At 25.0% G+C, this 13,313-nt stretch overlaps 3 protein-coding genes across 5 annotated transcripts; 1 reads left to right on the forward strand and 2 right to left on the reverse strand.

Annotated features, from left to right (window-relative positions):
* Positions 1-1,402: 1,402 nt before the first annotated feature.
* Positions 1,403-5,826, reverse strand: LOC113553921 (testicular acid phosphatase homolog). 2 transcript variants are annotated; one of them, XM_026957513.1, is made up of 7 exons: positions 5,657-5,826; positions 5,271-5,511; positions 5,093-5,203; positions 3,846-4,085; positions 2,841-3,023; positions 2,408-2,743; positions 1,403-2,309 (listed from the first exon to the last, which is right to left on the reverse strand). In XM_026957513.1, the coding sequence occupies exons 2-7, from the start codon at positions 5,454-5,456 to the stop codon at positions 2,160-2,162; spliced, it is 1,206 nt and encodes a 401-aa protein (XP_026813314.1). In that variant the 5' UTR covers positions 5,457-5,511; positions 5,657-5,826; the 3' UTR covers positions 1,403-2,159. The 2 variants fall into 2 exon arrangements, with proteins under 2 accessions (XP_026813314.1, XP_026813315.1); XM_026957514.1 differs by having other exon boundaries at positions 5,653-5,826.
* A 2,407-nt stretch (positions 5,827-8,233) lies between these two features.
* On the forward strand, positions 8,234-10,199 carry LOC113553922 (FAD-linked sulfhydryl oxidase ALR-like). Its single transcript, XM_026957515.1, has 4 exons — positions 8,234-8,587; positions 9,401-9,497; positions 9,559-9,706; positions 9,944-10,199. The coding sequence occupies exons 1-4, from the start codon at positions 8,381-8,383 to the stop codon at positions 10,104-10,106; spliced, it is 615 nt and encodes a 204-aa protein (XP_026813316.1). The 5' UTR covers positions 8,234-8,380; the 3' UTR covers positions 10,107-10,199.
* A 2,060-nt stretch (positions 10,200-12,259) lies between these two features.
* LOC113554160 (baculoviral IAP repeat-containing protein 5-like) lies at positions 12,260-13,221 on the reverse strand. Of its 2 annotated transcripts, none has more exons than XM_026957879.1 (2): positions 13,083-13,212; positions 12,260-12,983 (listed from the first exon to the last, which is right to left on the reverse strand). In XM_026957879.1, the coding sequence occupies exon 2, from the start codon at positions 12,973-12,975 to the stop codon at positions 12,496-12,498; it is 480 nt and encodes a 159-aa protein (XP_026813680.1). In that variant the 5' UTR covers positions 12,976-12,983; positions 13,083-13,212; the 3' UTR covers positions 12,260-12,495. The 2 variants fall into 2 exon arrangements, with proteins under 2 accessions (XP_026813680.1, XP_026813679.1); XM_026957878.1 differs by having other exon boundaries at positions 12,262-12,983; positions 13,069-13,221.
* Between the last annotated feature and the right edge of the window lie 92 nt (positions 13,222-13,313).

Below are 13,313 nucleotides of genomic sequence, written 5' to 3' on the forward strand. Positions count from 1 at the left end.
ATATGTTTCAGATGTTTATTAATCATTTAATCAAATAATTACCATTTATTATCTAGGTAGTAGGTACTTCTTACTTCTTATCATTTATAAAAAAAAATAGATAATATATATAGAAGTAAAACAAAAGTTTCCCATTAAATATAATTGAGGATTATTTTAATGATCAGTAATAATCAGTAAAATCTATTTGCTTAAACTTGAAACGTTTAAAATATTAATTTAATGCCTGTTCAATATTTATATAACAACAAGTTAAAAAAATGTTCTATTTCAACCTTTATTGGTATAAGCAATAATTATAAATTAATAATATTGATCACAAATTCACAAAGAAAAAATCAAAAAAAAAAATCTTTTAACTACTAACTTATTTAAAATTATACAAGAAAATGTTTTAACAAATACTGAAATACACAAAAATGTATTAGGAAATTGAGCAAACCTAAATGAATAAATTGAATCCCGGAAAAAATAACAACCCTATGTCACTATACTAAAATGTTTTTAAACATGTTTTGTTATTACGGAAGAATCAGTTTAGCATAGCCGCATAGGCGTAATTTAAGAGAGGGGTATATAACTTGGGAGATGATTAGTAGTTTAGTACGTTTATAAATGCTATTATAGTTGCTATTAGTATTTAGTGAACTACCTAACTGAAAAAATATGGAGTCTCAGCACACTTATTTGCGCCACTGATCTTTTATAGTATTCCAGTATAATAACTATTTTTTTTTGTATTCGTACTTTGTCTGAACCATTTCCAATCAAAATCGTTTTTACTATAGGTATTTGTTCTTTACAATTAAAATTTTCAACACCAATCTTTTTAAAGCTTTTTTATTAGATTTAAAAAATTAACACCATGCTAAGAAAAGCAATTTGTAATACAAATTAATGACCAAAATTAGTCAACAGACTAAATTTCGTCCACTAAAATAAATAATAACAAAATTAAAGTTACAGAATGAAAAAAAATATGAAAAGTTCTGCATAGGAAATTTCCAGTAATAATTACTTACTGTACTTTACATTTACATTTTATATTTTATTAAAACTAAAGCATTAAATAAATTGAAAATAAAGTAATATAATTACATATTTCAGTATTTTTATCAGTGATTTTTTTAATTTTTGTTATTTTATCTTTGTCGTTATTTTCTATTGTTTTTCTTGGTTTTTAATTTATTCTTTTTACCTTAGTCTTTATTAAGGATTACCGCATACATTGTGTTAAATGAATTAATCGGTATACATGTTGATATGGCACCAATTGACACGCTATATACAGGTAAATCGTAAGTGTATAATACTTTAAAACCTATTATAGCAAACATTCTTTAGATAACAGTGATAACCCAGCAAGGTAATTTGGTAAGCATTGAGATTTTTTTTAACGTAGTAGTATAAATAAGTGTATGTTTATTTACAAAAAAAGTGTATACAACATTGCGACTGATATAACACCTAAGAATTTTGAGTTAATATGCTTTGTATATTTTATACCTTCAGTTTGACTACATTTATTAGTGAAAATAAATAATAAATTCTATAAATGGATTTATACATTACAATATAATATATAGGTGGTGAGCACTAAGCAGTTGATTTGTTGATTCATTTAATAATCAATAAATACATATTAATTTATTTTTTGCATAAACAATTTTTATGACATGGCAACACATTCAAAAAGCAGTGCTCTAATATAATAGACCTAATACCTATACTTAATATTTTCAGGCATCGTTTTTGTAGATTACCAATTTGAGAATTATTATTATTATTATTAACAGAAACGGTCCGCGGCTGCTAAGGCCATTGGATGTAGCATATTAGAATTATTATTATATTTATGAATTAATTCTATAATCCATTCACTATATTCAAGTAATATAATAAAAGATAATATTGTAATAATACCACTAATATCAGTATTTTCAATGAGTAAAGATTGTACAATTAATTATTCTTATTAAATGGGCATTGTCCTTATATAATATGGTTTACTTTACAACAGTCGTAAGATACATAGATACTTATATAATATAATTCAAATTAGTTAGGTAAAGGATTAAAAATTATTATTAATATAGTTATAGGTATATCATATATGCATTTAACTTAACGTTTATATTAAAATTAACATTAGTTAAATTTTATTTAAGCTGGCATTCTTTTTCCCAGTTTTTTGGTACGTAATTTTCTGTTGATATTATAAAATCTTCTAACGTTGGTAAAAAACTTGTTTGGCTTTCCATCTCCAAGGATAGAATATCTGGAGTGTCATAGGTTTTTGTATACATTACCTATAAAAAAAAATAATAATACATAATACATTTATTAGGTAGGTAATTGACTTTTTCTTTGCAAGATAATATACATAAATATATACTTATAAAATTACTTTTACGTAGAATTCTTCTTTGATTTTGTGTAATTCAACAAAAGCTGAGGCTCCGTAACTAGGTTTAAAAAGATTTTTCATCCCCAATGTATGTAAAAAATCAATTAACGTTTGCTCATGACTAAAGTAAGCAAACATTTTTCTGTCAGGATTTAATCTTCCATCCATCTTGTCTCTCATCACTCTAACTATTTCACCGATGAGTTTTCCGGACCTTAATTTTTTCATGAAATCCGTTTTTGAATAAGTAACTAACCATTCTAAGACAATATTTTCCATAAGACCCATGTAATTTTTTACTTTTACCCATGATGGCAATGTCAGATGATTTCTTTGCTATAAATAAACCATGAAATTGTTATACGATTTATTTAAATATCATATTGGCAGCGGTATAAATAACTATAATTATTATAAAAAATAAATTGAGTACCTGAATAGTTAATGAATTGAATATATTTTCAACATCTGAAAGATGTTTTATTTCTAAACCTGTATGATTAGATACATAGTTGAAAAAAGTTTCATATTTAACTAACATTCGTTTTTCAGTTTCATTTTTTGCTTTTTCAAATTCTGCATCATAAGCAGGGCAGGATTTTGTAACTCTTAGCATCTAAATAATAAAAACATTAAGTCTTTATTGATCTTTGTCTACTAAACAACTAAACTATTATAAAACGCAGACAGGCTATGCTATACATATAACTTAAATAAGTAGTTACTATTTGATTTTGTTTTGTTCTCATTTCAACAAAATAAACATTTTAACCTATTCCTACTTCCTAGTAAGTGAAATATAAATAATTATGTCATTTTTACAATTATATTATAAATAATAATTTGCTGATTTTATAATTAAATTAAAAATAATATTATTAGCTATTACTTATTAGCCTTATATAATACATATATGTAATATACTATATGTTGTCAAATTGTTAGGTGTATAAATAATCATATTTAAATTTAAACAATTATAAATTGTTTAAAATGTATAAAAAAAATTATGTTAAATTATTATTATTACTTACATTTTACTATAGTCTTAATTTTCAAAAAGTTTAAAAAAATCAAAAATACTTAAGTTAATTACTTCATAAACATTTTACTTGGAAAAAAATATCTTTATTGAAAGAAAATTATTATAAGAAAAATATATTAAAGAAGTACATATACATAAGTCTATGTATTGTCAAGAAATATTTTTAGATAATTAAAAATAATGTTTAAAAATACGAAGTACTGTCAGAATAAAAATTATACTTTTATTTATACTATACATATAGTATATAAGTATTATTTTCAATTAATCTATGTGCTATTTGAAATTTTTGAATTGTATTTTAAATTATTATAATATGTTACACTTTTATTTCATCATAAGACTAATAACTTTCTAAGTCTACATCGCCTAGGGTATGAAATATTAATTTACGTTGTCTTGATTTGGAGGTATCGAATGAATTGGTATAGGTATCCATTGTAAATCGTTGTTCCAAATTTGTTTGCCGTTGGGTGGAAATGCTCCTGCTAAAAATGCTGACGCTGTCATTTGTGTACGATCAGTTTCTGTACTCTGGACCAAAACTAAGCTACTGTTATAGGTGACTGGAAGAAATTTCGAATATCGCTTTCGAAATCGTCTTCCAAATTCATATGACTTTAATTTTCCTGCCTTTTGAAATACAAATTTAATACGTATTAGATATGTACACATTCAACTATACAATAATGTATCACTTGCTCTACCTCTATAAACATGCATAAATTTTCAATGTTTTTTGGTAGGACTAAAAATCTAAAATGCACCATAGTTTGACAAAGGTAAAAAAAAACGTAGTACCTATTATATTATTAAATTCTAGTACCCATAATTATTTATTTTTTTACTAACAATTATTATTACCTTTACATCCTAATTAACTACCCCCCTTCCTAACACTATTTGTGCCAATAGCTCTATACTTAGTTAATACCTTTGGACAATAGTTATATTTAAAGACGAGTTATTTTCTTTTTAGTACAGAATCAGTGAATCTTAACATAATATTTAAATTCATTATTAAATATTAAATGTATATACCTATATATTATATTATATAAACCATAGATAAATATATTTTTTAATACTAAAAGCGATTCAGATGATTTTTAATTTAATTTTTCAATTAAACATATGTGTTCATATTATGTGATTATTAGAAGTTTAAAATGGAAATGTTTGTAGTTTGTTTTTGTTGGTCTGTGAACTTTATTTCTGAGCATTGATATGAAGATTTGCAATCAGTGTTGAAATACAATATAAATACTATTGGATCTAATGCCATACACCCATACTTTTAAACTCTAAAGGCTAAGATAAATGGTTTTGGAAACAATAATAAACCCAATATGGTTTATTTTGCTTGCAAAGAGAAAGAAAGTTTTGGATTTGTCACAATGTAAGTATCTATTCAAATAATAATATGAAATTAAGATTTTTCTCTACCAACATATCTGGAATATAAGCAAATTATTGGTAATGTTAGTTTATAGTAGTTCGGCAATTACTTACTAATTTTAACCATTTTGATTAGGGTATATGACAATTTTTCAAGTTTTTTCCCTGTTTCCGTTTAATCTACATGATATAAATAGGTACCTATATAATATTATACTAACAAATATACTTATTTTTCTTACATTAGTCAACTGCCCAAGGCCGTCTGGCCATGTCCCTTCGCTCATAGGTGCATACAGGTCATTAGGATAAGTTTCCCATTTCAATGGACTTCGGTCACCTTGTCTAAAAATCTACAAGAACATTTTGATTGTGCATTAAAAAATATTTATTTCAACCATTGCTTTCGGTCTTACTTACGGCTATGATGAGTTGTAATGAATTTTTTTTTCGTGACTCCTCTCCTAATATTAAATAATACACTACAAATACGGCGATTATCACTCCGGACAATAATATAGCTGCAAATGCTCCTCTTTTTTCATTTTTCAAGTCGGATGTCTTTTTCAGAGGAATGCTATTTTGATTGTTCTCATTTTGAGACATAATGACTAATAATGAAATAGCAACTATACTAGTTGGTTAAACGCTTGCCTGTAACCTATACCAAATTAAAATACAAAAATATACTTATTGAAATGTTCAGTAACTAACGAGAACTACGAGTATAGTATATTCGTAAGCCCATTCATAGATCGTAAATAATAAAACCTAATTGTGATCACATAACAGTATATTGTACCTACTGATTTTTAATATTTATCAGGTATATGAAAATACTATTATGGTATCTATTAAAAATACATAAATAAATTAAATAACAGTGAAACATGCGTAGTTTATAATAAACGTCAATCCTTAGGTTTGCACAAACAACAGTATTAGTTTTATTCAGCGCTGCCGGTAAGAGGTAGGTAAGATCATAGTACTAAACATAAATGTGCGCATATTATGTGGCTATTTCCTAATCCTAAAGTATACATAGATTAGATAAACTAAATAATCGTTGTAGTGCTTGTCCTCTTTTCATTGGCACTTTGGAAACATGAGAAAAATAAAAACAATCTCTGTAATAATAGGTATATATAATGTATACCCATAATATATATGCATATTGTAAACATTATATACAATATACGGTATATTATATACTAACGGAGAACATACACTCAAATAAATTTAATACCTATATAAATTATTGTATGTCTCTAGTACATTGTAAGACTTAATATTTATTAGTTATTATACTATAATATATATATACGTTAGTTTTAATGCGAAAGATGGACATGGTAATACAAAAATCTGTCTATAATGCATACAACACAATGTATACACATACTATTACGCTTTTATTAAAACGACGGATGTAGGTAATTATAGCCAGACGCTAAAACAACCAGCACAGGAATGAAAAAAAGGGAGAAGCTTACGGCTATTAACACTAAATAATCCAATTCTAAAATAATATAACAAATTATTTTTATAGATGATATACAAAATATATTTTTATATTCTAAATTTAATACAAATAAGTTAATTGAAATATAATATATATTATCTAGTATTTTAGATTTGGAGTGGTGTTGAATGCATTGGTTTTATACAAAAAAGGTTTTTTTTTTGTCTATATTCACGGAGTATAATTAATTTAGAAAAAGGCTTCAGTCTTTAAATTTGAGCATGGTTTCTGTAGAAAAGTTCAAAGTGATCAAGTTGGTATTTTCGAGAAGTAAAAATTTAAAATTTCTATTACTTTTTAAAATAATTTGGGAAAATTAAGAAAAAACGAGAATTTATGCAAAACCAGTTAAATCATTTTTAACATTTGGTATAATTTTTAAAATGTTTGGCCCTTTTTAAATAGGATATATGAAATTTTTAATTGTTTTAAAAAAAATATCGATATTAAATTTTTCGCTCAATCAAAAACATTGAAAATTTAATTTACTTAAGTTTTTGTTATAGCTATTTATGAGAACATTAAAATACATATACATTATGCACGATTGTATATTTTTATAAGCATTTTAGGTGTCTAAATTTGCATAAAATTTGATAATCAACATTTTGAACGAAGATTAACGATTTTAGTTATTTTTTGTACGGTTTTTTTTATTTAAAATATGAATATTTAAAATTTAAACAGTGTAAAAATAAATAAATGTAATATTACGTGTGAAGGAGACGTGGATAAGGAAGACGCACAATGACATCACCCCAGTTTTGTATACCTAATTTAAAATATTCATTACTACCCCAGTATAAATGCATGATTATCTATCTATTTTCCTTTTTTTTAATTACTGTGACAATGTGCAATTTACTATTTTTAACTGACCCTTGTTATTTATACAAAAACTATAATACTAATTGAATTAGTTATTAATAATATTTAATTAGTTTATATAATTATTTGTCTCATAAGACAACGAATAATACCTATTAAGTAGCACAAATTGTGTTTCATAGTGGAGGAAATCATACGATGTTTTTTTTAACATGTCCGATGTCGACATATTCAACGAATAATAATGCAATAACTAAGTATAAATTAAAAATGTTAATGCTGTCAGTCGATTGATTTCATAACACTGTATGTGTATACTTGTATTGATACGAGAAAATTCAATAATCTGGTGTAGGATTCGAGATAAAATTTTATCTTAATATAAATGTCATTATAAAAACTAAAAAGTGGCAAATAGGCCGAAAGGGAAATCAGAATTTTCCGGTAGGTCCTCATACAAATGTGATTTGGACTGTGGAGGCCGCCGATATCCTTACCTCAGCATCATCAATCATCACATTATTTATTTAGAAACTCTAGAAAGCAGTTCTCAATATATCTCTATCCACCACTGAATAGTGAATATTATAAGGGAAATCTCTAATAGGTAGGTATATTAAGTTATTACAGTTAATAAACTACATATTTTAAACAGTACATTAAAACAAAACGAAATGAAGGGTTCAAGGGCCCTCATTGGCGAGTGACGTACCTAATACTTCTTAGAGCTCATTTTGTAAATAATTTGTGTTGGCGACAGGAATATTTTTCGTCTTATCTCTAACGGTTTTTTCGGAAAACAGTTCGTAAAGCTAAATATTTTTAAATTTACGAATTGTATAATAATAATTATGCAATAATATTTTAATTTTAAAATACATAAATTTGCATTTTTGTTCGACTTCGATTTATGCGTTTATTCGATGAGAATAAATTTGACTGTTATCTCGGGGGCCGAACTGCTCATAGCTGATAATATTATCAAGGTATTTTCCTATCTAAAGCATAGATAATAATAGATAATATGACAGTTTATATTTTATGACAAGAAGAATACTTCGTTAAATGTAAGTTCGTTCAGTTAAGCCTTTCATATTTTACGTAACTAATTTTTAAGTTGCTAATGGGTAGTTGAAATTTGATGTGTTGATACTTTAATGAATAATTATCAAATATCATAATGTCAATTTTCTACAATATATTTTATAACTCATACTTAGTTTTTGTTAATTCACATCAACGCAGTCTTTTTACATTAAATAATGTAAAGGAAAAACCGCTTGACAATAGTTATACACAGCATTCTCAAGCAAATGAACCTTGTCGTTCATGTACTGATTTTCGGACGTTTAGTCGTATGAGACGTCAAGAATTTAGTCAAAATCAGGTAATACTTGTTCTATTATACAAAACAATTGATTACTACTCTTGAAAAAAATTTAGATTTCTATGCCGAGTATTTTATCAAAAGAATTATTTCCCGACTGATCAAAAATTTGTAAACAGAACACAGCCTTCATCGGCTTAACAACGATTAAATCTGTTGAAAAAGTAACTTAAAAGTATATTATTTGCACTGGAATAAATACTATCATTAAGCAAATCAAATTATTTGCAAACCATTTAATTGAATTGGAATTTAATTTTAAATTACACAATTAGCTATATTTTGTGGTTGTGTGGTATTTATTTATTATAATATTATTCAATATGTTATTTTTATTACTGATATGTTATTAAAGAAGATAATAACATTATTTCTATAACTCCATATCAGTTTATCTGCATCTATTAATTATAGTATCAACCTACAAATGATGATTTTTGTCTTGATTCACCTCGTTTATTAGAGAGACTTGGCATCCCAGTTCTCAGTCACACTCAATCCCAAGAGACTTTTTACATACCAACAAGTAGGTTTAACTTTGCTGCTTATACTTCTTCATATTAATACGCATATAAAATTGAAATGCTTTATGACAAATTCGTACTTAGGCTATTTATCTATTGTTATTGCAGTAATATCACTCTTCTATAATACTTTAATACTTATCTTATATATTATGTATATGTTATGTTATATGATATATCTTTATGTTCTATCTTGAAAAAGCTGATTGGCACTAATATATATAAAGTAAAATAAATATAATATATTATCTTGTATGGTACAAGTTATATTTTATGATTTTAAAAATAGGTTCAGTCTGAGAATAGCTTATCTAAAGATAATATAAATGAAACCAAAATACTAGAACACCAGAGAGAAGACTGTCCTCTAGACAAAGATGAATTAGGTTTGTAAATTTATGTTAAATTGTTTTATTTTATATAATATTTTTTAATTGTATTTCTTAGGTCGTTGTACATGGAAATTACTACATACCATAGCTGCCACATATGCAGATAAACCGTCACAAGAAGACCAGTCTAATATGGAACAATTTATAAGATTAATACCAAAAGTGTATCCTTGTGAAATTTGTGCTAACGATTTTGCTGAAATGTTAGTATTACTTTAATTATTTTTATTTTATTTAAATTAGTAGATTTATCATTAAAAGTATTATATTTGTTTAATATATATTTATAATATTTCTATGGTATGCTGTTGATGGCATTTAAAAATTCTTATTCATAATAATATTTATAGGTTTTTAACAAAAAATTGTATTAAATATTTTACTTATTTTAATATATTTATTTGAATGTCTATTTATTTTTAAATAATTAATTTTTTCAGATTGACATATCATCCACCAAACATTAGCTCTCAAAAATCATTTGCAAAATGGATGTGTGAAGCACACAATATGGTAAATCGGAAATTAGATAAGCCACTGTTTGACTGTTCCAAAGTAAATGAACGATGGCGTGATGGTTGGGCTGACGGACATTGTGATTAATATTTTAATAAACCAGATTAGATGAATAATATAATATTATAATTTCATATAATATATTTTTAAATAAATATTCTAAATATACTCAATTATAAATAATTATAATATACTCTATTTCTTAGAGCTTAAGTACTGGAATACTGGATATAATCTAACCTATATAATATTATTATAATAAAAATGTTAAATTTGTAATTGTCACCAATTGATAATTTTGCTGTGCTAAGCAAATAAGCGGTATCTCTTAATTTGGTAAAAATTGAGATATTGGTACTTGGGGGTTAACAATGTGGTTTTATACCATTTTTTGCAGTAAAAAATCACTATATCAAATATTTAATATTTAAAATGAGCAATTGAAATTAAGAAAATAAACAGTATGTCCATAATTTTTGTGAAACTAGAAGCAAAATTACAGTAAATCCCAATAAGTAGCAAATAAGTAGTAAGTGACATGGAGTTACTGTTATTTCATTTATTTTCAAGATATTTTAAATAGCAACTAAAAACACAGTATCTCTGTATTTACTATTTTTATATTAATATTAATATAATATGTAGGTTTTACAGCCACACATACGTATCATATATTCATATGAAAGTTTTTCGATTTATATTTTATAACTTTGTTTGTGTCAATGGAAAAATTTTGTATGCTTATGTATATAGTATTACTTTATTTTATTTTTAAAATTTTTTCAGTAAAGCGTTTAATCTAGTTAGACATATTATATAAAATAAGTATGCATGCAGAAATCTATAGTGACATAAGTACATGATAAAAGTTGCCATCCAATTACGATACTTTATAACTTGATTAGGTTCAATTTAAAATTTACCTATAAATATTTTGATTGAGATTGAAATCACTACACCACTTCTTCTTTAAACGACGAGGAAGATTACCAGAAATGGTGTCGGAACCTAGAGCAGAAATTAGCCAATGGGTTGGAGCTGTTTGTCAATTGGGAGCAGAAACATTTATATAGAATTTTGGTAGTTTCTTCTATTGTATTAATTTTAAGTTTTTATAAAGATTGAAGGGTGTGAATAGAAACAAAAAAAGGGTCGTTTGTGATTATGCAGAGGGTTATGAATTGGAAGGTTTGTATTTTGTGTTGAATTTTTGGTTGATCAATAATATATTATGCGAAACAAGGAGAGGCGTATCGCGTATACATCGTCATCATTACTATTTTACAGATTTAGATTTAGGAGCTCTCAAAAAAGCAATCAAGAGTAAATTTGTTTTGATGTAATAAACTAGTAAACTGGTCATCATCCATAATTTCACATTAGGTATGTACAAATTAAAATGAAAAAAAAAAAAGTTTTTTTATAAAGGATTTCTTTGATAAAAATTTAAAGAAAGAACATTAATTAATTATTTATATTTAAATTAATGACTACTAATAAAGTATGTGATTTAAATTGAAAAGATACAGTTAAAATATGTATTAAGAGAAAGTATGTATAAAGAATGAATTAAGTATTTAATAACTGTAGGTACTATTTTGCTTTATAAAATGTATTTAATATATTCTTTACACAAATAATCATAAAACTTCAATAATTCTGATGTGTAAATAATAAATTTTTATCGATTTTATAATTATGTAATAAAAAAATAGTAATATTAATTTACCAATAGTCATATATTATAAAATTTGTTATAGAAATATATACCTACAAAAATTATTACTTATACAATATAATTTATTTATTTGTTTATTGTATTAATCACATTAGTTTTTAAATTTAAATGAATAAACATCTGTACAAATATTTTTAAAATTCAGAGCAATGCTTTTCTAACATCAATCAAATTAAAATAAAGATTATACTTAAATATCAGCTTATAAGAAAAACTAAATATTTTTATTAAAATAATACAATACAATCCAATATACAAACACATTTAAAATATTTTAATCATTAGTTTAAATAATTTAAAGTTTTAAATTAATTGTTTATTAAAATATGATCCCATTTTAAATAGATACTGATAACTTCCACAATTAACAAAGTAAATCATTTCAATGAAATAGACAAAGGCATAAAATCAATCTTAATGTGACTTATAATTGAATAAAAAGCGTTAAAATATAACTACTCCAAAAGAGTTTATAAATTTTAATTACTAATAAATAAATCACAATTAAAATATTTAATGTCTAATTTACAGGCGTTAATTTAGAAAAATTATTGGTAATAAAATTCCATTTAATTTGATAAAATCAAATTACAAGCATACATTGTAATATATATATAATACTATAATAATTAGACAAGTCAGTACTTGTTTAACATATGTAATAACAAATTTACAATTAATTAAACTGCGCCTAGCAAGGTGAATTTTATGTCAAACATATTATATAAATATATATTTCTATGACATTCCCTTTTTTTGGAGGTCTTTTTTAAGCGCTGATTTTTTCTTTTTGTGAAGAGATAGTGATGTTTTAATGAATTTTTCACATTTTTCATTGAAAATGCGTAGAATTACACTCTTTTGAATTTCTAAGAAATCATCTACTATAAAATCAGATTCTTTCTTACTTATTTCAATAAATTTACATGGTGGGTTTAACGATAAGGCTCGTTTTTTGTGTTCTTCCCAAGGCTTGTCTGTTGGCTCCCAACCATCCAATTCAATGAAACACGAAAAACATCTTACTGTATCAGGTATATCCGGGTTTGGGCAATAGAAACCTGCTTCGGCCATTTCCTTGGCACTAGGTTTAGCCATGGTCCAATTTTGTAGCGATTTCAATCTTTTCATCTGCCAGATGTAACAAAATGGTTCTGCTTCAAGAGATTCAATTTTATTGTCAATCTGTTTCATTATTATGTTGTCTATATTCTCCATGTTAAAATCTAAAAAAAAAAAAATTAGCTTATACAAATTAAAAAAAATTATGTTCACAAACAACAATCCAAGTAGTGTACACAGTTAAAATACCTTTGAGCACTAACCAGTGAAATGGAAAACAATTGAAAATTTAATATTGAATGGTTAATAATATTATTACTGTTAAAATTACAAGTCTAGTGAAGTCTACTATTTAATTCAGTCATTTCCTTTAGTCTGAATTGAAATGTTAAATAATAACCGACTTCCAACATCAAACATTACTTATTTTATTCAGTGCAGCCGTTATTAATACTAAAAATATGTTTTTCTAAGGCTTGATAATTTATTTTCAG

This window comes from Rhopalosiphum maidis, chromosome 2 (assembly GCF_003676215.2).
Source record: "Rhopalosiphum maidis isolate BTI-1 chromosome 2, ASM367621v3, whole genome shotgun sequence".
In the NCBI taxonomy this organism is placed as follows: domain Eukaryota; kingdom Metazoa; phylum Arthropoda; class Insecta; order Hemiptera; family Aphididae; genus Rhopalosiphum; species Rhopalosiphum maidis.

Excerpts from the sequence above, each read along its gene's own strand:
- LOC113554160 (XM_026957879.1), bottom strand. The coding sequence starts at position 12,975 with ATGGAGAATATAGACAACATAATAATGAAACAGATTGACAATAAAATT.
- LOC113553922 (XM_026957515.1), top strand. The coding sequence starts at position 8,381 with ATGTCAATTTTCTACAATATATTTTATAACTCATACTTAGTTTTTGTT. Across the intron at positions 8,588-9,400 it reads AAGAATTTAGTCAAAATCAG|GTTCAGTCTGAGAATAGCTT; the intron begins GTAATACTTGTT and ends TTTTAAAAATAG. Across the intron at positions 9,707-9,943 it reads GCTAACGATTTTGCTGAAAT|ATTGACATATCATCCACCAA; the intron begins GTTAGTATTACT and ends TAATTTTTTCAG.
- LOC113553921 (XM_026957513.1), bottom strand. The coding sequence starts at position 5,456 with ATGTCTCAAAATGAGAACAATCAAAATAGCATTCCTCTGAAAAAGACA. Across the intron at positions 5,204-5,270 it reads CATTACAACTCATCATAGCC|ATTTTTAGACAAGGTGACCG; the intron begins GTAAGTAAGACC and ends ATGTTCTTGTAG. Across the intron at positions 2,744-2,840 it reads TCAATTCATTAACTATTCAG|CAAAGAAATCATCTGACATT; the intron begins GTACTCAATTTA and ends GTTTATTTATAG.